A 22,913-nucleotide genomic window follows, 5' to 3' on the forward strand; every position below is an offset into this window, starting at 1 on the left:
CCCCCAGTAGCCCAAGACCCTGAAATGAGAAAAGTCACCCGCATGGGCTTACACTTGCCACTCTACTGTCCAACTGTTATGCGCGCCAACAGGCTTAGAATAGAAATTGTCACTGAAGCTGAATATAATTAACAATATAATTCTAAACTTCCCAAATTCATTTCTACTAAGAAGAAATCATCAAATTGGGGCATTGTGAAGGATCACTGATCAATAAAAATCCTAACAGTAATCATTTACTATGTATAAGAGCCTCTACCAAGTGTTTGATGTACATTATTTAATCTCCAAAACAATACTGTTAAGGTAGGTAGTGTTATTTTACAGAGAGGAAAACAGAGTCCAAGAGGTTAAGTAGTTTTTCCAAGGCCACACAGCTAGTAAGTGGCCAGGATTCTAACTCCAAAGCCTGTGAGTCTTTTTCCTAACCTCTGCAGTAAAATATTAATAAAGAGAAAATAGAAAACATGAAATGCCCATGTGCCCTTAATGTATTTCAGTCACATCAATACAAAGACTTCAGGCCTGAGATGAATTTACTCAACACTACTCTTACCAGTGAGACATTCCCATGACCCTACATACACGTGAATTGTTGAACTGGTACGCCTTCCTCAACCCCATTGCCCCTCCTCCTGAGAACACAGGGATGCTCTGTGCCACAGTTGTGTTGCAGTCCTAGGGTGCCATCCTTACCAAAGATATTTACATTTAAATCAGAAACATCAAAAGAATAAAAAAGAGAGACTCTGATGGCTGATTTTTTAGATGTCCTAAAACGGGGAGGAAGATGCTTCTGAGTAGAGCTTGATCTAAGGACAGGAGGAGGTGACAGCAGGAGGCTGGGGTTGGGAGCAGCAGGAAGCAGGTCCAGGGCTCCAGGCTTTGATGGGAGGAATGGTTTGTTAGTTTTCTAAGAAGTCTGATGGAAAAACAAAAACATATTTCTAAGTTTTTTTCCATTTGGAAATGTGAGTAGTATCACAATGTTACGTTATTATGATCTGTTATGCTTACCAAGCCTCTGAACAGGCAAAATCCAGTTGCCAGGAGGAGACACACAACCAACATTAAATCAAATGGTCTTCTCAGCAGGTCTTTCGCTTGGGCTTCTTGAATAACCTAAAATAGAGTTTGTACCTAAAGAGCAGGCCCAAAGTGCCAAAGAAGAATCTGAAATCTGAAACATTAAATGTCATGATGATGGATAAGAGAATTTTGAAGATGCACAATTTATATCATAAATCACTGGCCATGGAACTTTAGGAAAATCATTTCCTTCCTCAAGTCTCAATTTCCTTATCTGTGAAATGAAGAATTTGGGCTAAATGATCTCTCGAAGGGCCCTTGTAGCTCTATGAGTCCACTTTTTTTCTTGAAATGACATTTTAATGATAATAAATTTTAAAGGTAAACCATAAACCTGCCACACCACTATTAACCGTTGGTATACTTTTCCAGTAATACATGTAAATAGATACATACACACAACATACATATATACACACACATATATCTACATTTTTCACAAAATTAGGAACAATTTTATATATAAAATTATTCCTGTATATAAACAATTCTGTATTTGTTCTTTTTGCTCTCAACATCTGCCTATATTATAAACACTTTCCCACATGTTTAAAAATTTTCTCAAACTGAATACCATATGGAAACACCACACTTTAGCCATTCTCCCACTGTTGGATATTTAGGCATTTTTCACTGTTATACTTAATGTAATGATGAACAACTTTGTAAATCTTTGGTGGTATCTGTGTGATGATTTCCTGAAGATAGGGCTCTAGGAGCAGAATTATTGGGTTCCAGAATTATTAAGGTTGATAACATTGCCAAATTGCTTTGCAGAGCAATTCTGAATTTATGTTTCTGTCAGCACTGTATGACAATGCCTGCTTGGCCCTGGCTGTCACTGTGTTTTCACATTAAAAATAATGATAAGTAATTCTGCATGCCTCATGGCATACCTACTCTGTTGACACACTGACATGGAACCTTTAAAAGCAGTGGAGCCGGGACTAAGGGTGGACTGACTATTTGCTTTTTCTTTTTAACAGCCACCTCTTTCCTCAGAGGGAAGTTAGTACCAGCTGTCAGTGTGCCAGCCTGAGTTTATATAGAAGGTGTCTAAATGTTTACAAATGAAGTATTTGTCAATTAAAATGTATTTTAATGAATTATACTGAAAATCTTTTGTAAAATGAATAGTCATATTCTGATTATCTCTAGTAATTCATATTTTCATATATCAGTTTTGCTTAAAAGATCTTGCTAAATGATCTAATACCTAGAAAAGTAAAAGAAACAGAGAGAAACTAGCTTAGAAATGAAGGCCTTAACAGAGTATCTGCCAGGCCAGTGTTGTTTCACCTTGACTACCTTGGCTGTGAATGGAAGGGAGGTGTCTCAGATGTCCTGTAGCCAGTCTCTATGGGCCTGGATCTCTGCAGTCAAGATTGTATGGCTGTGTAGACTACCTTGAGGAGCAGTATCCCTCCAGTGTCCTCTTGGGGTAGTAAATGCATAGGTGTCACAGAGGAACCCAGGTGTTCAACGTCCAGGCCATTAACAATCCTAGATGAACCACACACTATGGACTTCACTTGACACACTAATGCAGAATCTGATGGTTAGAGCCAGTGTGACCACTGGCACAGGAAGCTCCCCAAAGTATGGCCTTGCCAACAGAAGCAGATGTATTCAGACAGAAACAGACCTTCTTGCCTACATTAACTAATATGTAAGCTAATGCTACATAATCAAAACAGTCGCACTGTTTGGATGCCCCAAATGCTCCAGTCCACAGAGGCATGGTTCAATTCAGTGGCCAGTGGATGCGAAAGAACCCTATGAGTTTGAGAACAGGGTACATCAAAGCTTAATAAAATCACCTTTGAGGGGTAATTATAATTTTCTGATGGCTGATTATAGATTCTGAAACCAGCCCAGACAGGAAGACAAGTGTATGGTATGCTTAAGAAAAAAGCAGGGCAAATTCGTGTTCCATACTTCCCTATTTAAAAGAGAGAAAGAGAAAGAAGTTACCAAAAGCATATCTAACACAAGTAATATTTAGGATACCTCCCCATCTCAGGTCATCTAAAATTTTGCTATGGGCCAGACAATATTTTTAATGAGGCCAAATTAAAAAGGTCAATTTAAAATACTAGATATGTATTAACAGGCATGTCCTATCTACAGTAATCTGCTTGAGCCCAGGAGATCAAGGCTGCAGTGAGCTATGGCTGTACCACTGCAACCCAGCCTGGGCAACAGAGTGAGATCCTGTCTCAAAAAATACATCTAGATAGGTATCTATATATGTTTGTATATATCTATCTCCCTATATCTATATCTATCTATCTATCCTGATTTCTTGCATACATTAATAATGTACTTGTAATTTCCAAGTACATTTTTGGAGTTCTCATAGTGTGTCAGGAGTTAACATATTTGCACACTAAATATAGCCATAAACACCATACTCACTCCCTCAAGATCCTTCTAAAAAAACAGGAATCCCTGATAACTTGACTGCCAAATTGTTCAATGCACACGTCTGAAAATTGCTCAAAGCACTTCTTAAAAAGTACTTTTTTTAAAGGTAAGAAAAAGGAATTATTCTGCAAAACAGGTTTTTAGTAAGCTTGGAATCACTTGGTTCTATTATAACTAAAAGAGCTTCTCTATTTAAAAACAAGCCCCATTGTTTTAGAAAAGGAAAGTGAACTTTAAGATAAAGTTTCTTACCTACAATGTTTCCTGGCACAAAAACAACAACACTCATAATAATAGATCCAACCCAATATAGGCCAATGGTTCTATACGTTTCCCTGTAACAACAACAACAAAAAAATCTTGACTTGGTATGTTTGTCTTAGAATACTAAGCAAAAAATGATCTTCAATATTATTTTGTATTCAAACTAGTAAAGTACATCAATCAAAACATATTGAATTGAGAGGAATAAATCAAACACAAGGAGCCCTGGTTATGTAACTTCATTGCCATGTGATATACTATAGAACCTTCTTCGTGTCCTTTTAAATAGGAAATTATGCCTGCTATGTCTTCTGTTAAACTACAACATGATCATCCCTGCCACAGGACTCCTGCATTTCCCTATTGTGTGTGAAACTCAACAGCATGAAAGGAAAAAGAAAGTTGAAAGAAGAAATTGGATCCATATTTTTAATCATTATAAGTATGAGTTATACTTACAATGATAATGTTAAATGGACTTTTCCTGGGGTCACAGAATTTTGGCCAAAGCCCCAAAGGTGAAGACAAGTGACATGTACCCCATGTTGCAAAGGAGCTGCTAGACATATACCCCAAATCTTCAATGCTGACAAAAACTTCCTTCAGGCCGAGCATGGTGGCTCATGCCTGTAATCCCAGCACTTTGAGAAGCTGAGGTGGGCAGATCACTTGAGGTCAGGAGTTTGAAACCAGCCTGGCCAACATGGTGAAACACCATCTCTACTAAAAGTACAAAAAAAAAAAAAAAAAAATAGCTGGGCATGGTGGCATGCACCTGTAATTCCAGCTACTCGGGAGGCTGAGGCAGGAGAAATGGTTGAACCTGGGAGGCGGAGGTTACAGCGAGCCAAGATCGCACCACTGCACTCCAGCCTGGGTGACAGAGCGAGACTCCGTCTCAAAATAAAAAAAAAAAAAGTTCCTTCAATTGATAACCCCAATAACCCAAACTCCACACTATGTAACAGGCTATGAGAAATTCAAAAGGAAATTCTCTGAAGGGAAACGAGAATACTGTGTGCGTCCTGCCCCACCCCAGCCCTCAAGCCAAATGTAACCAGACCCCAAGAGGCCCATTCACAATGACTGGGATTGTAAGCAGGAGAACAGATAAGAATGAGCTGGAGCCGGGCACGGTGGTTCACGCCTGTAATCCCAGCACTTTGGGAGGCTCAGGCAGGCAGATCACCAGAGGTCAGGAGTTTGAGACCAGCCTGGCCAACATGGTGAAAAAAATGTTTAGATTTGTGTACTAAAAATACAAACTTTGCGGGTATAGTGACACACGCCTGTAGTCCCAGCTGAGGCATGAGAATCGCTTGAACCTGGGAGGCGGAGATTGCAGTGAGCTGAGATTGTGCCATTGCACTCCAGCCTGTCTCAAAAAAAAAAAAAAAAGAATTAGCTGGAGCTGACCTTGAGTGCATGTTGGGAGTGAGGTAGTTGGGTAAACTACATTTCAACCTTGTATGGGGCAAGAATGCATGACTTTCTGTAACCCAGAAGCAAGTGGAGGCCTGAGAAGATGGCCGGACTTGAAACGTTTGGAAAAGATCCCTCCCCAAAGGGTGTACCTTCTGGGTTACAGGGGCCCCAGCAGAAAAAAAGCTGTGGGTGTGCCACCATGGGCAGAAATTCAGCCCAAGAGCATGTCGTTCACTTCAGGGATTAGTGCAATGCAGAAGCTCCTGTGGTTGGGGTCTCTAAAGAACTCACATGTGTGCCTCCCAAGACCAAGCTAGCATATCATGATGGGGGTACCAATACCCAAAAACCAGCACCTTTCACATAAGACTCTGCTCCTGTTCCTTTAATCCCTTGTACATACACATCCACTGCCAAGGGGCCAGCCGCAGAGTGAGACAGGAGGAGTGAATGGACAAGCCATGTAGCCAAGCCTTAGTGCGAGCCAAGCCGCAGAGCTGTGCCTGATCTGGGGAAGGACAGAAGCTTTGAACCGAAATGAGATTGCTGTTTGGAAATTTTGAAGTTTTGAAATGAAGTTTAAGATGTGCTTAGCTTTAATTGCTGAAAATAAAAATTATTCTTGTAAGACAACATAATCAGAAAGCTTAAAGGGTCTGCCCGAGCTGTCACCATGCTAGGGAGCAATTCAGAGGGACATATTCAAAAGGCAGTGGTACAAGGAGGATAAAGCCACGTCTGACGTGCACCCATGGAACTTATATTCATGTCCAGTATACCTGCTTGTGTATTTGCCTCTATGCATAATGTTTCCTTACATACCCGCTTATCGGTTGCTAAGGTGGCAAAGGCACACACCAGGTGAACTGACTTACTCCCATGCTATGGCTGCCACCATCACCAGGTACATCAGATAATGAGCAGAGCCATCCCAGTAGCAGATCATGTGCCCATATGCAGTGTTCAGATACGGTTCACCCTAAAGAAAGCATTAAAAAGAAGTCCACTTTAAATAAGACCTGTAAATGCAGAACATCAGACCTGTATTGCAAGTAAAATAAAACAGCAGAACTAACTTGTGTTCATCTGCTAAGATGAAACTATTTCTTCAAAATTGGTAGGAACATGAAAATACAACTTTACGCTGGAGCTGCCAAAACCAGGGTCTGGCCACAGAGGATGGAATTAGAGAATGCCTGGCCAATTGGCCCATGATGCATCAACATAGGTTTGTACTGTGATGCGAAGGCAGATGGCATGATAGGCAATCCTGGCTGTATGGCAAACTCATGGAGACCAAGCCAAATCTTTGACACAAGGTGCTTGGCAGTGACCAGAGAGGTGGCCAGGGATGACCCTGCTTTCCAGAACCAGTGGCTAGCCTTAATAATTCATGCTGATCCCGTGGCTTGCTGGGCTGGGCATGGCACAGCACTCATTCCCCACATACTGACACATAGGCAGGCAGGCACCGAACTCGGAGCTTCACACCCAACCCCTCCTTCTACCTTCCCAACAACTCAGTGGGATGGACAGGATTGAGTCCATTTTACAGATGAGGAAACAGATGCTCTGAGAGATTACAAGACTTTCCTAAGGTCACATAGCTAGTATACCTAGCAGAGACCAAGAAGAGCCATACTTCTCCTGGGCAAATGTTAATGTTATGAACACAAGATTATATGACGAACTACATTTCCCTTTTCTAGGTGGTTACATTTCCAGGTGGCTTCTAGAAAGTCACTGTCATCAATTTTCTGTGCATTTTTACTGTTGTTTTGGCCCCACCTTGTTTTCCTTTCCTCTTTCTCCCACGTTCATGCTGTCCTGGCTTGTTTCACGCTGTAAGATGCCTTAAGTCCTTTCTACAACAAGGAAGAGTGCAGATCAACCAGCCCATCAATCAGCCAAGCAAGCAGGGCTTTCTCTTAAGCTTCATGCTCCCCTGGGGCAAGGACTGCTCTGTCATCTCTCCCACAGATCAAATCAAATTAAAATCAGAGAAGCAGGAAACAGAATCAAGGTTCTGCTTCTACACCCATGCCAGGCCCACGTCCCTTCTCTTGGACTTGCTCTGACTGAAGAATACATCCGATTTATGGTTTCAGACTTCCATTGCTAACACACCTGGCTCTCTGAGCCAGTGCTGGCCTCTCCTGGTAGCTTGATGAGCATCTTTAACTGCATGGTGCACAGGCCACAGGTCCCTTCAACTCGCCTGAACTCTTAATTCATCAGCTTCTCCCCTCAACCAGCCTTCCATCTTGCCTCTCTCTCTCTTGCTCTCTCTGTATGTATGTGTGTGTGTGTGTGTGTGTGTGTGTGTGTGTGTGTGTGTGTGTGTGTGTGTGTATAGAGACAGGGTCTCACTCTGTCACCTGGTCTAGAGTGCAGTGGTGATCATTGCTTACTGCAGTCTCAACTCCTGGCGTCAAGCGATCCTCCCGCCTTTGTCTCCCAAAGCACTGAGATTACAGGCATGAGCCACCAGGCCAGCCATGGCCTCTCTATATTAATGGTGAAACCATTCGGCTTACCAAGGTCAAAACCACATGGTCATTTTTTCATTCCTCATTCTCCTATGCAGTCTTTCAGCAAATCTATCAACTTTATTGCTATGATGTCACCCCGGCAATTCTCCCTCTTCTTCACAGCATTAGGTCTAGCCCTCAGTGTCCCTCACTGGACCACAGCTATGTTCCCAAATGGTCTCCCTACCTCTGTCCCCTCCTTCCAACCCATGACACTCCTCCTGCCAGATAAAGATTCTCAAGGCCTGGCTCTTGGCATGTTGCTCCTCTACTCTAAAACTCCCCAAAACTTGTCACAGCCTGCTGGACCAAGCCCCATCTCCTCTCTATCACAGCTGGGTCCCCAGAGCCTGGCCCTGCAGACCTTGCCACCACAGTTACACCCTAGTCCCCCTTCTGATACCCTGTCTGCCCCAATGCTTACCACCCTTGCCAACTCAGCCTCCAGCCCTCTCGTCAGCTGCCTCCTTCCTAAAACCTCCCTCCTCTGGGCTCCATGGCCCCCACTTTCCAGGTTTTCCTTCTGCCTCTTGGCCTGCCCCCCATGGTCCACTTTAGGGGCTTCTCTTCTTCTGGCCATGGTCTCTAAAGTCCCAAGCTCAGCCCTTTTCTCTCTCTACCTTCTCATAGGCAAGCCCCTCTCCTCTCAGACCTTCAGGTACCAACTGCACTGAGATGGCCCGTGACTCTCTCTTCCAGGACTGCTCCTCAGAGCTCAAGACCTGCAAAGCCCTGCCAGCTTCTGAAACTCCACCTCCCCATAGAAACTCAGCCTCATCCTTGCAGATTGGTGCCCCAGGGAGAGGCACATGCTCCTTCTCCTCTCCAAGCCTTTGCCCAAGCTGTCCCTTCTCTCCGGAATTCCCCCTACCTCCCTGGTCCCTCTGGAAATGTCCATCTTCCACTGCCATGACCATTTTTAAAATGCTACAGCAGTGTCACCAACTCAATAAGCCTTCCCCGACTGCACCCAGACTTAATTCCTCCTCTGAGTACTTCTGTGCCTGGAGTGAGTCTCTCACTGTGCCCGGGACAATTCCATCTCCCCACCCTTTCAGGCAGGGAGCTCCCAGGGGGCAGGGAGCAGGTCTTCTGACCACAGAGTCCCCTTCAACAAATGTCTGCAGAAATAAATTCCTCCTGTCATCCCTCTCTGGTGTAAAAACAGCAGCATTCTTCCAAATTCCAAAGCAGGAATCAGGACATTGTCTTAGGCCTCATCCTTCCCATCATTCCCAATTTGTCACCAAGTCTTATTCATTCCAGCCACTCCGATTCTCTAAAGTTCATCCCTCTCTCTACTTCCCATGCGCTGCCTCCATCCAGCCACGTTTATGCCCCTGCTGGTCCCGAGGAAGCCTCCTGACTGGTGCCCCACCTTATGGCATGGACCCTTCCCTGCAAGCCCATCCTTCCCAGAGCTGCCTGTATTCTTCACTGACTTAAAATCTTCCCTCACAGACAGGATAAAACCCAAACTCCCACAGCGTACATACAAAGCTCCCCATTATCTGAACATGGATGAAGAATCTGCTGTGAGCCCTTTTCCTCATTTCCTGTGTCACCTTGAATAAGTCACTTAACCTCTCTGGGGCTGGGTTCAGCCCACCATAAAATAAGAAAATAGGACTAGCTCTCTCGAGTACCAGGTAGTATCAAAGCTATGATTTGGGCAGCGTGGTGGAGAGTGCAAGCCATCACAATCAAATGACTTCATCAAGTGCCTCTGTGTTGGGTACTTTACAAATTTAAGACTGACTTGGGGTTTCTGAGATAGTCATGTATTAACAGACACATAAATACTAAATCCATTTAAGGTACCTTATTTATATTAAATACAAATAAAGGGGAAAAGCAGGTCATGTGTGCGGTCATGAGTGAGAGAAGCCGTGAGAGCTGAATGTTGCAGAGAATTGCCTCCTGTGATCTAACCGTCCTTTCTGCTCCACTTTCCATGTGACTAAGCGACCTAAGGCTATTATAGGAAATGAAAGCCTGCGTATCGTACCTGTTCACACTAAATGAGAGGACTTCTGTCTCTGAGTAATGTGATCTGGGTTGTGGCCTTTTGGTTGAAACCTCATAATCACTAAGTGATCCCATACCTCTCTCAAGTAGTGTGTCATGAACCCGTCAATGATTCCATCTTGCTCCAGTCCTATGATGAGGTTCACCACGCTGGTAAATCCAAAAACTGCATACACTAGAGCAAAGAAAGCAGCAGTTTAAAAAGCAATAGCTCAGGAGACAATTACTACAAGCTTGGCATCAGCTAATAATAATGGAATGTTTTTCATGTTTTCCAGAAGATGCTGTGGACAATTATCGAGATAGACTAACAGAATACCCCTTCTACACACCCAGCTGGACCTCCACCTGTGTTCGCAGCTCTCCCCATCCCTGCCTAAGTACTCTTATCAAGGGAACACTCATCACAGGAGTGGAGAATGATGGTCACTGCCGGCTCAGTCACAGAAGATTCTAGCAGGCCAACTCCACCCATCCTCCACTCCCCTACAAGTGGCTGCCCAGAATCAAACCCACATCCCACATGGGCAGTGGGAGCAAAGCCAGTAACTGAGTGGCCAAGGAAGCATAGAAGTGACCACTAAGTTTAAGACAATGATTCAGGCTGGGCATGGTGGCTCAAGTCTGTAATCCCAGCACTTTGGGAGGCTGAAGCAGGCAGATCACCTGAGGTCAGGAGTTCAAGACCAGCCTGGCCAACATATTGAAACCCCGTCTCTACTAAAAATACAAAAATTTTCTGGGTGTGGTGGTGCACGCCTGTAATCCCAGCTACTCCAGAGGCTGAGACAAGTGAATTGCTTGAACCCAGGAGGCGGAGGTTGCAGTGAGCCGAGATCACGCCACTGCACTCCAGCCTGGGCAACAGAACAAGACTGTCTCAAAAAAAAAAAAAAGACAATGACTTGACAAAGTGATTCATCTCAATGATTCCCAAGCAGGCCACCTCACAGCGTGTCCAGTGTGGTTACCCTATTCCACATGGCGTATCCTAGAGACAGACAGGTGGCTGATGTGCAAGTGACAATGGCTTTCAGAAAAAAGACTAGTGATGTTAAAAATGAATACAAGAGGGTATAATTGAATATGACAGAAGGAAAGCTATACCTGTCAGAGAATCTTACCAGAGTTGTGAGCATCTCCTAAATGGGCTTAAAACTACTAGCACAAATAACTAAGAAATAATACTTTTTAAACAGCAGGTGATCAAATTTAGTGCATGTTAGTTTGTCAAAGCTGCATTTTCAATTTGTAACAGATTGGTGCCTTAGACTATGGGATGGACATGGACAGTAGAAAAATCTGATGGTGAATATAAGAAAAGCTGTGAAAAAAGAAATGGAGAGGAGTGTGGGGATGGTTAATTCACAGAGAAGGGAAGCTGGCCTTGCCTGGAGTCAGCAGCCAGGAGTCCAGCATTCACATTCTCCCCAGAAGGAACAAAAGGCCACATGTGCCCTGTTTTGCAGATGTGCCTTCCCCACGCCTCCATGGGGGCCTTTGGCCCAGTTCTCATTGGCAGTGTCACTTCCTGATACTCATTTTCCAGAAGCCTCCCAGGTGATTAGCCATCATATGTCTCCAAGAAAGGAAGTGTTCGGCACATAATCTGCCAATGATTGCTGATGCCAACACAAGTGTCAGACACTGTGTTAGCAATGACAAGGACATGGTCTCTGCCTTCTAGTACATGAGGAGTCTGGCCTTGAGCCTCACCCTGAGGCTGCAGTGTGCTCAAAGTTGTAACAGACCAGGACAGAGGGCTGAGGGTACAGGAGAAAGGGTGCCCAGCCTTGAAGAGTCAGGAGAGACATCAGTACAGTTAATACAGGCTCCATGGAGTGGGGAGGAACAGGAGGGACAGACAGCAGCAGGAAACTCATCTGGAAAGGTGTGCAAGGGTCAGAGCACAGGCCAGTGGAGAGAGCCAGGAAAAGGGATGTGGGCCTTGAAAGCAGACGGACCCAGCTCATCTAATGACTGGCTGTAAAACCTTAGGCAAATTACATCATTTCTGAAGCTTCAGAGCTTCTTATATGTGGATTGGGAGAAACTAGTTACTCACAATTCTTCTTTCCCACCCCACCTTTCCCAAGGCCCACTGTAGGCAGAGAATGCTCCCTATGCTGTTGCTGATGGGCTTGGCCCTATGCCTCATCTCAGCCATTGGAACATGGGTGGGAGTAAGATGGGGCAGCTCCAAGCCAAGGCCTGAAGAGCCACCACTTTCTTCCTTCTAGCCCCACTGTGCCTCTGTATCTGCCATGAGAAGGGCATGCCTGGGAGCTGCTGGTCCAAGAACAAGGAGTCAGAGAACAGCCCTGAAATCAACCCACAGCCTGATGCAGAGTGGCCCCAACCCACAGACCTGTGAGCAAGAAAAATAAATGTTTATTGCTGTAGGACTTGGGGTGCATTTGATATGCAGCATTACTGAAGCAGAAACTACAGAACAAAATGCCCAGCAAGGTACCTGGCACAGGAAGTGCTCAAAGGCTGGTAGCAGCTTGGCTGGGGCAGCACGCATGATGGAAGGGCATGGGCTTTAGGGGTCAACAGCCACACGACCTTTGCCACATTTCTTAGCATCTCCAAGCCAGCTGCTTCACTTTCAAGTGGAGGGATGGTGAGGATTAGGTGAAAGCCTGCTGCTAAAGTGCTCAGGGTCATACAAGGTGCACTATAGGTGCTTGTCTCTATGGCAGGTTCCATTATTTTCCTCTTCATGCATATGTGCAGACCCAGACACCACACAGTTAAGTTCTGCACTAAGTGGGGGGGACTGCTAGTAGCAGGCTGAAGACAGGAAGCCCAGGAAGGAGCTAGCATGAGAGTCGAGGTCAGAGGTCAAAGCATGCTGGGGTTGGCAGGGTGCCCTGCCTGGCCTGGCAGTAACTCTCCACCGGGATGCCACCTGGGAGAGGGTGGAGTCCACAGCCTGAGAGGCAATAGCCAGAGGCGAGGGCCAGATTGTCCTGAAACACCCCTACACTTGCAGCCACTGTTACCAAAGGGCTCAGAGTATTCACAACCAAGGAGGAATATGTGACTGAGGCCGAAAGTATTGTGTTATTAATCAGATACAAAAGATTTCCCTTTGTGGAGACGTACCATAGAACAGTGGGTCCCGGGGTGGTTTTCTTTTGACGAGGACACGAGCCAGCAGTGCTACCAGGAACAGGATGAGGGCAGCAACCCCTACAATAGTCCAGGAACTGCAACGACCAGAACAGGGAGGTGGTCACTATCAAAATAAACACATTGGTGCCTGGAATTTCCTGACTATTGAATGTATTCGCTCCTAGTGCTGCATAATTCATCCATAATTCTGCCTCTGCCTGCAGCTCACAGCACTGTAGAGTTAGTGAAGTTTATCTGCAGCTCTTTGGCCCATCTGGGCTGCAGCCCATGACTTTCAGGGACCGAAGCCATCAGGTCCTCCTCCTTCTCCTCTTATCCTGTCTCATGTGCACAGATGACACGTCTGGAGCTCCCTCTGCCTCACCCCACCCTGCTGCACGTATGGCCACTGCCCCACTGCCTCCACTTACACGTTCCTCTAACCCCTGCTCCCTAGCAGCTGACAGGCCTCACCACTGACTCTGCCACCTCCCTCAGGGCCAGTCAGAAACCCTCAGACTGAGCTCCAAGGAATATATAGACATTACAACTAAACATGCCTTCCAGGGGACAAGAAAGACCTTATCTTATGTGTATAGTCAAATGGGCCAGAGAATGAGGCCAGGAAATCCATAGAGAAGGAGTCTGGACTAGACCTGAGGCCAGAATGAAGATAGCCCAACACCCCAGAACCAGGGCCAACAGACCAGCATCCAACCCCAAACCACAGAAACCAAGGTGAAGCTTAGTTGAGTACATCCCCTGGATGTTCTACAGGAAAGGGAGTGGCACCAAGGACAGCAGGGACCAAAGCCGCTACTCAGTGGGGCAGCGATAGGGCACGAGGCTTGGTAGAGTTATCAGTCAGGAAACCGGGATCCTGGTACCCATTCTGTTGCTAACTGTGTCACCCTAGGAAAGTCACACCATTGCATCTATCTGTTTATTAATTAATTCAAAAACATAGCAAGCAAAAAAATGTATTCCGCACCCCTATGTGGTAGCCATTGTTGCAGGCCCTAGGAGACTGGATAAATAAGAGAAGTCCCTGCCTACATGGAGGAACCTATCTCAATGGACTCTGAGCTCTACCCACTAGGAGTTCTCTTGCAGTCCAACAGCAATACTCTCCCTCTCACACCTCCAGCACTGACAGGGCTTCCAATTCTAGACAAAATACTACCTGGCCCACTCCAGTGGCCTGCTACACCAGGACCTCTTCAGCTTGGAGCAGCTACAAGCACCACTCCTCAACTGAGACCCCTCCACACCATCACAGCCCAACATCGGGACCTTTGGATAACTATCACCATCCCCTAGGAGAGAGAAAGATAAGAATAGAAGGAGGGAGGGAAGGGGGGAACAAATAGATGATGAATGGATGGATAGATGGATGGATGATGGGTGAATGGATGGATGATGGATGAAAGGATGGATAGATGATGGATGAATGGATAGATGATGGATGAATGGATGGATGGATGACGGGTGAATGGGTGGATGATGGGTGAATAGATGGATGGATGATGGATGAATTGATGGATGATGGAGGATGATGGATAAATGGATGGATGGACGATGGATGAATTGATGGATGATGGAGGATGATGGATAAATGGATGGATAGATGATGAGTGGATGGATGGATTATGGATGAATGTATGGAGGATGGATGGATAAATGATAGATGGATCAATTCTATGATAAGAATGAGGCCGGGCGCAGTGGCTCACACCTGTAATCCAAGCACTTTGGGAGGTCGAGGCGGGTGGATCACCCGAGGTCAGGAGTTGGAGACCAGCCTGGCCAACATGGTGAAACCCTGTCTCTACTAAAAATACAAAAAATTAGCCAGGCGAGGTGGCGGATGCCTGTAATCCCTGCTACTTGGGAGGCTGAGGCAGTAGAATTGCTTGAACCTGGGGGTTGGAGGCTGCAGTGAGCCAAGATTGCGCCACTGCAGTCCCGCTTGGATGACAGAGCAAGAGTCCGTCTCAAAAAATAATAACAATTAATTAAATTTTTAAAAAAAGAATGAGGGTGGCTGTTTCAATGTCCAGGTGAGAAACTGAAAAATAGGAGGTTTCTGGTGATTGCACTTCAGTGGTTGCTCCAGGCTCCTCCTGTGGGGATGAGCTGAAGAAGGAGGAAGCCAATGTGGGTCAAGAGTATGATGCTGGGCTGAAGAATCCCATGAGGGAAGAGGTGGGTGTGCTGGGTCAGCTGACAGGCATTTTAATGGTGAACAGCCTGAGGCAGGTGGTGGTCAGGTGACAACTCCAGTCTTCACTCCTACCAAGGGCCTGCACTCACTGCCAGCAGGATCGCGTGGTTGGTGCTCTTCTGCAGCAGGACAGAGCAGTGTAAACTGGTTCACAGCGTCCTCTCATGCTCTTAGCTCCAGGAGAGGAGGGAAGAATGAAGGGAAACTAGGGCAGCAGATTGTCTCTGACTCTTGGCACTGTCCCCAGAGACCCTCCTACAACAGCCAAGTGCAGGACCTGCTCACCACAGGAAGAAACAGGTCCTGCAGGGACTCAGGGACAGGTAAGGGCTGCGACTAACCCCAGGATGAGAAAGTTGCTAGTCTTGGGGGGTGGGAAGGGCTGCTGATGCCCTTCTATGAACAGACACCTACTGAGAGGGGACATGCAAGGATGAGTGTGAGCAGTGTGTCTCTCTCAGTGAGAGAGGGAGACAGAACACGCTCAATCCTTTCCTGACCTCTCAATCTAATTTTCTTTTTCTGGTTTTCAGAGTTGCATAAAAGGTTTGGTGGGAAGGAAACTCGATTCAACAAAGTCAAACATACCTGAGTGCCTACGATGCACATGGCGCTGGCCTGGGCAGGACAGTACAGAGGGGTGAGCTATAGCCGGGGCAGGTAAGTTCTTACCACAGGAAAGTAACTCTCGGGAGAAAGGTGCAAACAAGGGACTGAGGGAGCTCAAAGGAGAGAGAGGGAGGGTCTGCAGAAGGTAGAAGTGGCCATAAAGTCCAGGTGTGGCTTCAACAGTCTGCGATAGGAGGAAGGCAGCATCCCTGTCAGGGAGCAGCAGGAGTCCGGGCTAGAGGCTGGAGAGGAGGAGGAATGGTCAAGGAGCAAAGGCAGGCTGGTGCGGCAGGAGCACTAGTGCGTGGGCTGGGACTGGGGGGCCGAGGCCGAGAAACACGCAGCGGGGCTGGGCGGCGAGACTTGCACCGGAGCCTTTGCCACAGTCCAGGTCAGAAAGGGCCAGTGCCAGGGAGAACTGAAAGGAGGGAACAGACACTAGAGCCCCAGGACTTGTGGGGAAGCAGACAGTAGGAGGAAGGGAGTGGAGAAAGAAGAGAGGAATCAAAGGCCACGGGGGTTTTAACCTGCAAGAGGACAGGAAGAATGGCTGACACTAATTATTCAAAATGCTGTAGTGCTTGCCAATGCGCTCCATCATGCACAGCAATACATAGTTCAGTCTGTATTCAGTAAATGCCATCACCATCTTCCCAGTGGCTGAGGCCAAAACCTAGGGCTCATCCTCAAATCCTCTGCTGCCATGCAACCCTCTTCAGTAAGCCCCGTCTGTTCACCTTCCAAAATACCTACTACGCCCATCCAATTCCTTCCCCTGCACTGCTCCATTTTCCTGCCCGACAGGCTCCATTCCCAGATCTTCCCATAGCTCAAGTGTTACCTCCTCCTAGAAGCCTTCCCTGGCCACCAGCCCCCTCCCCAGTCACCCTATTTTATTATCTTCATAGCATGTCACTATCGATGTATTAATGTTTGTTGATGTCTATCTCATTACCTGCCTCCACAGCCTCTTCTGGCTTGTTCATAGCTATGTCACCAACACTTGGAACAGTGCCAAACACACAGTAGGCACTCAGTATATCTTCACTGAACTACCCGTAATGCCATTTTTTGGAGCACAGGGTCCCCCATGCACTATATTGACAGGCATGTAATATTGGGTGGCCCAGAGCAGCTGCCTCCAGGGGATGCCTCCAGAGACTGGGCCAGACCAAGGGCAGACACTGCTGGTGCCTGGTGAGCACTCAGTGTGGGTGCTGCCTGGATCAGGCGGCCAGGCAGCTGGAGAGGAGGAAGTTACCACCCTATGTACAGACGCTCCACGGCCTGACCAGCTGAAGGGGGTTTGCAGCCTACAGACTGATGCAATTTCCTTAGCACCAACAGCTGAGAGACATAGCAGGTTACTTCCTCCTCCCTCCAGACAGCAACCAACATCAGCAGGAACAGAGGCTGGCGCCTGTCCCAACACCCGGCGACCCTCAGGCCTTCAGCTGCCCGCTGCAGGTTAGTCCGTGATCCCTGCAGTGGAGTGGGAGGCAGGGCTTCGAACCCAAGCCCTGTCCCCCTCCATCAGCCCCACCCATTTCCTTCACATTGAAGTGTTCTGCCTCTGCTGCCTGTCCCCATCCTACCCCAGCGCAGGCACTGGGAAGCACTTCTCCATTCACAACGCCCCTTCACAAACAGGTCTCCGTGGAACCTTACAATAGGACGCACACAAAGTCCACTTGACCGGAAAACCGAGGCCAGACCACACCGTCAGTGCCAAAGCCAGGCCTAGAACCCACGTCTCTGCCTGTTGGTTCTGGGCTATTTCTGCTAGTCATTCACAACAGTTTCTAAAATTAATAAGAAATGATAAGTATGCGAAAGTCCATACATGGAAACGTTCCCGTGAGATGCAAAAAGAACAAGGCACAAACGAGCTGACACGGCCAGGTTCGTAGTGTCCGTGTTTGTTCCGCTCCCCACCGGCCCCTGGGCCCCTCCAGGGCAGGGGCATGGCCGTATTGACGCCTGTGACCCCGGGCACCTGGCGCGGTGCTGGCACCAACATCCCGAAATGCGCCAGCCTGGGCACCTCAGGGCCCGGCTCCAAGACCCGGCGCGTGCGACCCCTGGGGCGCCCCCCTAGTCTGGCCAGGCGCGGGGAGCCCCTGCGGCCACGAACCTCTGTCCCGCGGCGGACGGTCCCAGCCCCCTCGGAAAAGTTGCGAGGCTCCCGTCGCGCCGAGCCAACTCCCGCCGCCCCTCGGCGCGACCCCCGCCGCGCCGGCTCACTCACTCATGCTGGGCCGCCAGGTGGTTGAAGACATAGGTGACCGGGATGGCCGAGAGGGACAGCACGAAGACCCCGGTGGCCGCAGAGGCACTCATCGCAGCCGCCGCGCCGCTCGCCCTTCACCGCATCCCGCTGGGCGCCCCGCCCCAGCTTCCGGCGGCGCCCGCGCCCCCTTGGCGCTTGCCCTTCGAGGCGCCCCAGCCGCGCCCCCCGCGTGGCGCCCTCAGCGGCGTCCCCTCAGCGGTGTCTCCTCCGCGCGCCCTCCCAGCCCGCAGCCGTCCCCCGCGCCTGGCCCCGTCGCCCCAAGTGCGCAGGGCCGCGGTGCAGTCCCGGGAGGCGTCCTTGCAGTGCTCCTGCCAGGGGCGCCACTGCTCAGCGGCAAGCGCCCGGCGGCGCCGAGGGGCGGCGACACCCCCGCGCGGGGACAGGTGCCCCTGGCGGCGCGCGCTCCGAGGGAGGGCCCGGGGCACGGCCGGGAACCGGTCATCGACGAGCTGGAGAGGCGCGGGGCTGAGCTGCGGTCTGGGAAAGGTGGAACCAGATCCGAGGGTGTCAGAGCAGGAAGGGCCCGCGGGATCGTCTATGGGGGAGCCCACGGCCCAGAAGTGGGAAAGGACAAAATGGCCCTGAAACCTCGGAACCTCTCCGCTCCAGTAGCCATCGGCGGGCTGCTGCACGGAGCCGGCATCCGGTTTTTAAACCTGGCTCTCCACTCACCAGCTGTTGACTTTGGTCAAATTACTTAACCTCTCTGTCTTTTCCCTTATCTGGGAAATGGGGATAACACACTTCATAGTGTGACTGTGGGGTTAACTGAGTTCATACCTACGAAGCGCGTTATCCTGTGCTGCTGACTACACCACCTCCTGCGATTCTTTTTTTTTTTTTTTCTTTAATTGAAATGGACGTAAATGCTGAGACTCTAAGAGACTAGAGCGCCATTCATTGCTATTCCAGGCATTCCTGGAGGCCAGGTTGCCACCAGCCAGCCTGCACTGGGCCCTGCAGGGTACAAAGACTGGAAGATAAGCCTCTTCCTCTGAATGATAGATGCCTACGGGTATGGAAAATATTGTGTGTCAAGTGTTGTGGCTATCTGAAGGGCAGTGAGTTCCAGGAAAACAGCTCAAGCAACTGAGGGAGGTACCGGCATGTACTTACTGTCTTTACAACTTCCAGGGAATTTAAGAGACCATTTATGTGTTTTTGCTGTTGCCATTTGAGGGGTTTATTTTATTTATTTATTTATTTATTATTTTTGTTTTTTTTTTTTTTTTGAGACAGAGTCTCGCTCTGTCACCCAGGCTGGAGTGCAGTGGCGCAATCTTGGCTCACTGCAAGCTCCACCTCCCGGGGTTCACGCCATTCTGCCTCAGCCTCCAGAGTAGCTGGGACTACAGGTGCCCGCCACCGCGCTGGGCTAATTTTTTGTATTTTTAGTAGAGACGGGGTTTCACCGTGGTCTTGATCTCCTGACCTCGTGATCCGCCCGCCTCGGCCTCCCAAAGTGCTGGGATTACAGGCGTGAGCCACCGCGCCCAGCCTATTTTTATTTTTATTTTTTTAAGACAGGGTCTCACTCTGCAAACCAGGCTAGAGGCAGTGGAGAGATGAGGGCTCACTGCAGTCCCCACTTTCCCACGCCAAGCCATCCTCCCAGCTTAGCCTCCTTAGCTGCTGGGACTACAGTCTCACACCACTTCTTTGTAGAGGCAGAGTCTCACTATGTTGCCCAAGCTGGTCTCAAACTCCTGGGCTCAAGTGATCCTCCCTCCTCGGCCTCCCAAAGTGCTGGGATTACAGGTGTGAGCCACCGCACCTAGCCTCTAAAAGACCATTTGGCTCATTTTAGACATGAGGAAAATGAGCTACAAGGAGGCTATGGCCTGCTCCAGGGCCACTCCACTTTTCAAATGCCAGTTCTCCTAATCCTTCATCCTAGTTCTTCTTGAAGGCTTCTCCAAATCTGAGTGCATAACGTTTAAGCCTTGGCCCACACTGTGACATATCCAAAGTTTCTCCAAGAGGTGTCCTCACCTGTTACCTGCACATCACCCTCTTCCACCCCTAACCTTCACCACTCTCCTTAAACTCCTACTTCCTCCCTGACAAGAGACACCTCCTCCTATACCTCTGAGCTCCCAGCCAGGCTCCCAAGCCAGCCCATCCCTTCCATCAACACCCAACCTTGTTGCATCAGTCTCAGAGCTGCTCCCTCAGAGCCCACAAGGGACCCAAGTGACATGGCAAAGTTTCAAGGTATTGTGATATACATATTGGGAATTGCATGATTTTTTTGTTGACAACAGTTTCTCTCTTAATGCTGAAAATATGAGTGGTCAGAATGCTTGTAGTTGGGAAGAGTTTTTCGCAGGAACCTTCCCTGGCTTTTGGGATAAGTGAACCCCTCTGGCTGCCCTGGATCCTTCCGCTCAACCTAGACACATGCTCAAGTAGCTTCCAATTTAGAAATCTGCTCCCTGAACCTGAGTGTCCTGGGTTTTTTTTGTTTGTTTGTTTTTTGTTTGTCTGTTTGTTTTTGAGACAAAGTCTCGCTCTTTCACTCAGGCTGGAGTGAAGTGGCACAATCTCAGCTCACTGCAACCTCTGCCCTGCCCCCCGCCGGGTTCAAGCAATTCTGCCTCAGCCTCCCAAGGAACTGGGATTACAGGTGCCCGCCACCATACCCGGCTAATTTTTGTATTTTTAGTATAGATGGGGTTTCATCATGTTGGCCGGGCTGGTCTCAAACTCCTGAACTCAGGTGATCCACCCGTCTCCATCTCCCAAAGTGCTGGGATTACAGGTGTGAACCACCACACCTGGCCCTGAGTGTCCTCTTTTGCCTACCATCTTCTCTCGTTTCTTTCTCAGACACACTTGGTTTTAATGGCCACATCTATGATGCTAGATCCCAAATAACAAGCCCTGACCTGTTATTCCCTTAGCATGGCTGCCTGGGCATCCCGGTGGCACCTCACAATGTCAAAACAGAGTTCCTCATTTCCTCAAGACACACTCCTGCTTTATTTTATCTGGTGGCACCACAATTCGCCCACTCACCCAAGCCAGAAGCCTGGGAGCCATCAGTTCCCACCTCTCCGGAATTCCTTTTGTTACACAATTCTCCCAGTGTGACTTTCCAAATATCACTCAAGTCTGTTTGCTCCTCCCCATCCGCACCTCCTCTTAGTTTTGGTCTATACTGCCTCTCATCTAAACATGTCCTAGTCTCCTCCCTCTGATTCCTGCCTCTGAGCTCAGTTGACTCAGCTGCTATAGAAGGCCTTACCTGACCACCCTCCTGAACTTTCACCTATCAAGCGCCCTGCTTTATTTGATTCAGAGTACTTTTACTATCTAAAATTATCTGGCTTACGCCTTTGTTTACTGGTCTGGATCTCTCCTCCATGATAATGGAAGCTCCTCGAGGTTGGGAACCTTCTCTGGCTCGTTCATTGTTCCATTCCCATCATCTAGATTAATGCCCAGTACATAGGAGGTGCTCAAGAAATATTTGTAAGCCAGGCGCAGTGCTTCAGCCTGTAATCTCAGCACGTTGGGAGGCCAAGGCAGACAGATCACTTGAGGTCAGGAGTTTGAGACCAGCCTAGGCAACATGGTGAAACCCTATCTCTACTAAAAATACAAAAATTAGTTGGGCATGGTGATGTGTGCCTGTAGTCCCAGCTACTCAGAAGGCTGAGGCACAAGAATCACTTGAACCCAGGAGGCAGAGGTTGCAGTGAGCAGAGATCATGCCACTGCACTCCAGCGTGGGTGATAGAGCAAGACTCTGTCTCAAAAAAAAAAAAAGAGAAAAAGAAAGAAATATTTGTTCAGTGATTGAATGCTCTAGATCATTATTGCTCAACAGAAATATACTGTGAGCCCAAATGTGAGCCGCATGTATTATTTTATTTTTATTTATTAATTTTTTTTCAAGACCTAATCTCACTCTGCTGCCCAGGCTAGAGCGCAGTGGTGCGATCTCGGCTCACTGCAGCCTCCGCCTCCCTGGTTCAAGCAATTCTCGTGCATCAGCCTCCCAAGTAACTGGGATTACAGGTGTGCGCCACCACACCCAGCTAATTTTTTGTATTTTTAGTGAGATGGGGTTTCTCTATGTTGCCCAGGCTGGTCTTGAATTCCTGACCTCAAGTGATCTGCCCAACTCGGCCTCCCAAAGTGCTGGGATTACAGGCGTGAGCCACCGCGCCCAGTCACATGTATAATTTTAAATATTCTTGTAGCCACATCAAAAAGTTTTAAAGAAACAGTAAAATTAATTTATAATATATTTTATTTAGCCCAGTATATCCAAAAGATTATCATTTCAACAAGTTATCAACATGAAATATATTAATGAGATAGTTTATAATCTTTTTCATTCTGAGTCTTCAAAATCCCATGTGTATTTGACATAGCACATCTCAACTCAGACTAGTCTTATTTCAAGTGCCCAACAGCCACATGTGGCTAGTGGCTTCTGTACTGGACATGGCAGCTCTAGACTTACCCCTCCTGTCATACTGACCTGGCTTCAGTTGTGCTCTCTACTATTGTAAAAATAGATATGATAATTACATCACTAATCAATTCATTTTATCAACAAACATCCTCAGACAGTCTGCCGTGTTTCCGTCATTATTCTAAGAAGTGAGCATACAAAGATGAATTACAAATTGCCCAAGAGGACCACAGACTAGTATGAGAAAGACATGTAAACAATTACCATATAATGCAATAAAAAATATATAAGCCAATTGCTATAGGAAACAGCAAATTTGGTCTGAAGGATCCAAGAAAAGCCTCAGAAGGAAGTGAGGCTTTAGACTAGCCTTGAAGAACAAGTAGAAGCTGGCCAAACAGACACAGAAGAGGTTGGGCTTTCCAGGCAACAGAGCCAAAACATGTTAAAGGCAGAAAGAAATGTGTGGGAGAGCTTGCC

The 22,913-nt window shown here is 47.8% G+C and overlaps 2 protein-coding genes across 8 annotated transcripts in view; one reads left to right on the forward strand and one right to left on the reverse strand.

Moving 5' to 3' along the window:
- HDGFL3 (HDGF like 3) overlaps window positions 1–12,169 on the forward strand; it is a 94,088-nt gene extending 81,919 nt beyond the window's left edge. The window contains exon 6 of the mRNA XM_034939302.3: window positions 10,043–12,169. Within this exon, the coding sequence (XP_034795193.1) occupies window positions 10,043–10,075 (33 nt within the window). The 3' untranslated portion in view covers window positions 10,076–12,169. The remainder of the gene's footprint in view (window positions 1–10,042) is intronic.
- TM6SF1 (transmembrane 6 superfamily member 1) overlaps window positions 1–18,238 on the reverse strand; it is a 29,818-nt gene extending 11,580 nt beyond the window's left edge. For 2 of the 7 annotated variants that reach the window (XM_003815291.6, XM_034939301.3), the window contains exons 1-7: window positions 17,966–18,228; window positions 12,876–12,979; window positions 9,842–9,939; window positions 6,081–6,184; window positions 3,769–3,851; window positions 2,910–3,031; window positions 1,018–1,122 (exon numbers count right to left, since the gene is read on the reverse strand). In XM_003815291.6, the coding sequence (XP_003815339.3) occupies window positions 1,018–1,122; window positions 2,910–3,031; window positions 3,769–3,851; window positions 6,081–6,184; window positions 9,842–9,939; window positions 12,876–12,979; window positions 17,966–18,057 (708 nt within the window). In that variant the 5' untranslated portion in view covers window positions 18,058–18,228. Of the gene's footprint in view, window positions 1–1,017; window positions 1,123–2,909; window positions 3,032–3,768; window positions 3,852–6,027; window positions 6,185–9,841; window positions 9,940–12,875; window positions 12,980–14,067; window positions 14,219–17,851 lie in introns of those variants that run through there. The other 5 variants (XM_034939297.3, XM_008968229.6, XM_063596886.1 and 2 more) reach the window with 5 other exon arrangements.
- Window positions 18,239–22,913: the final 4,675 nt, after the last annotated feature.

This window comes from Pan paniscus, chromosome 16 (assembly GCF_029289425.2).
Source record: "Pan paniscus chromosome 16, NHGRI_mPanPan1-v2.0_pri, whole genome shotgun sequence".
Lineage (NCBI taxonomy): Eukaryota > Metazoa > Chordata > Mammalia > Primates > Hominidae > Pan > Pan paniscus.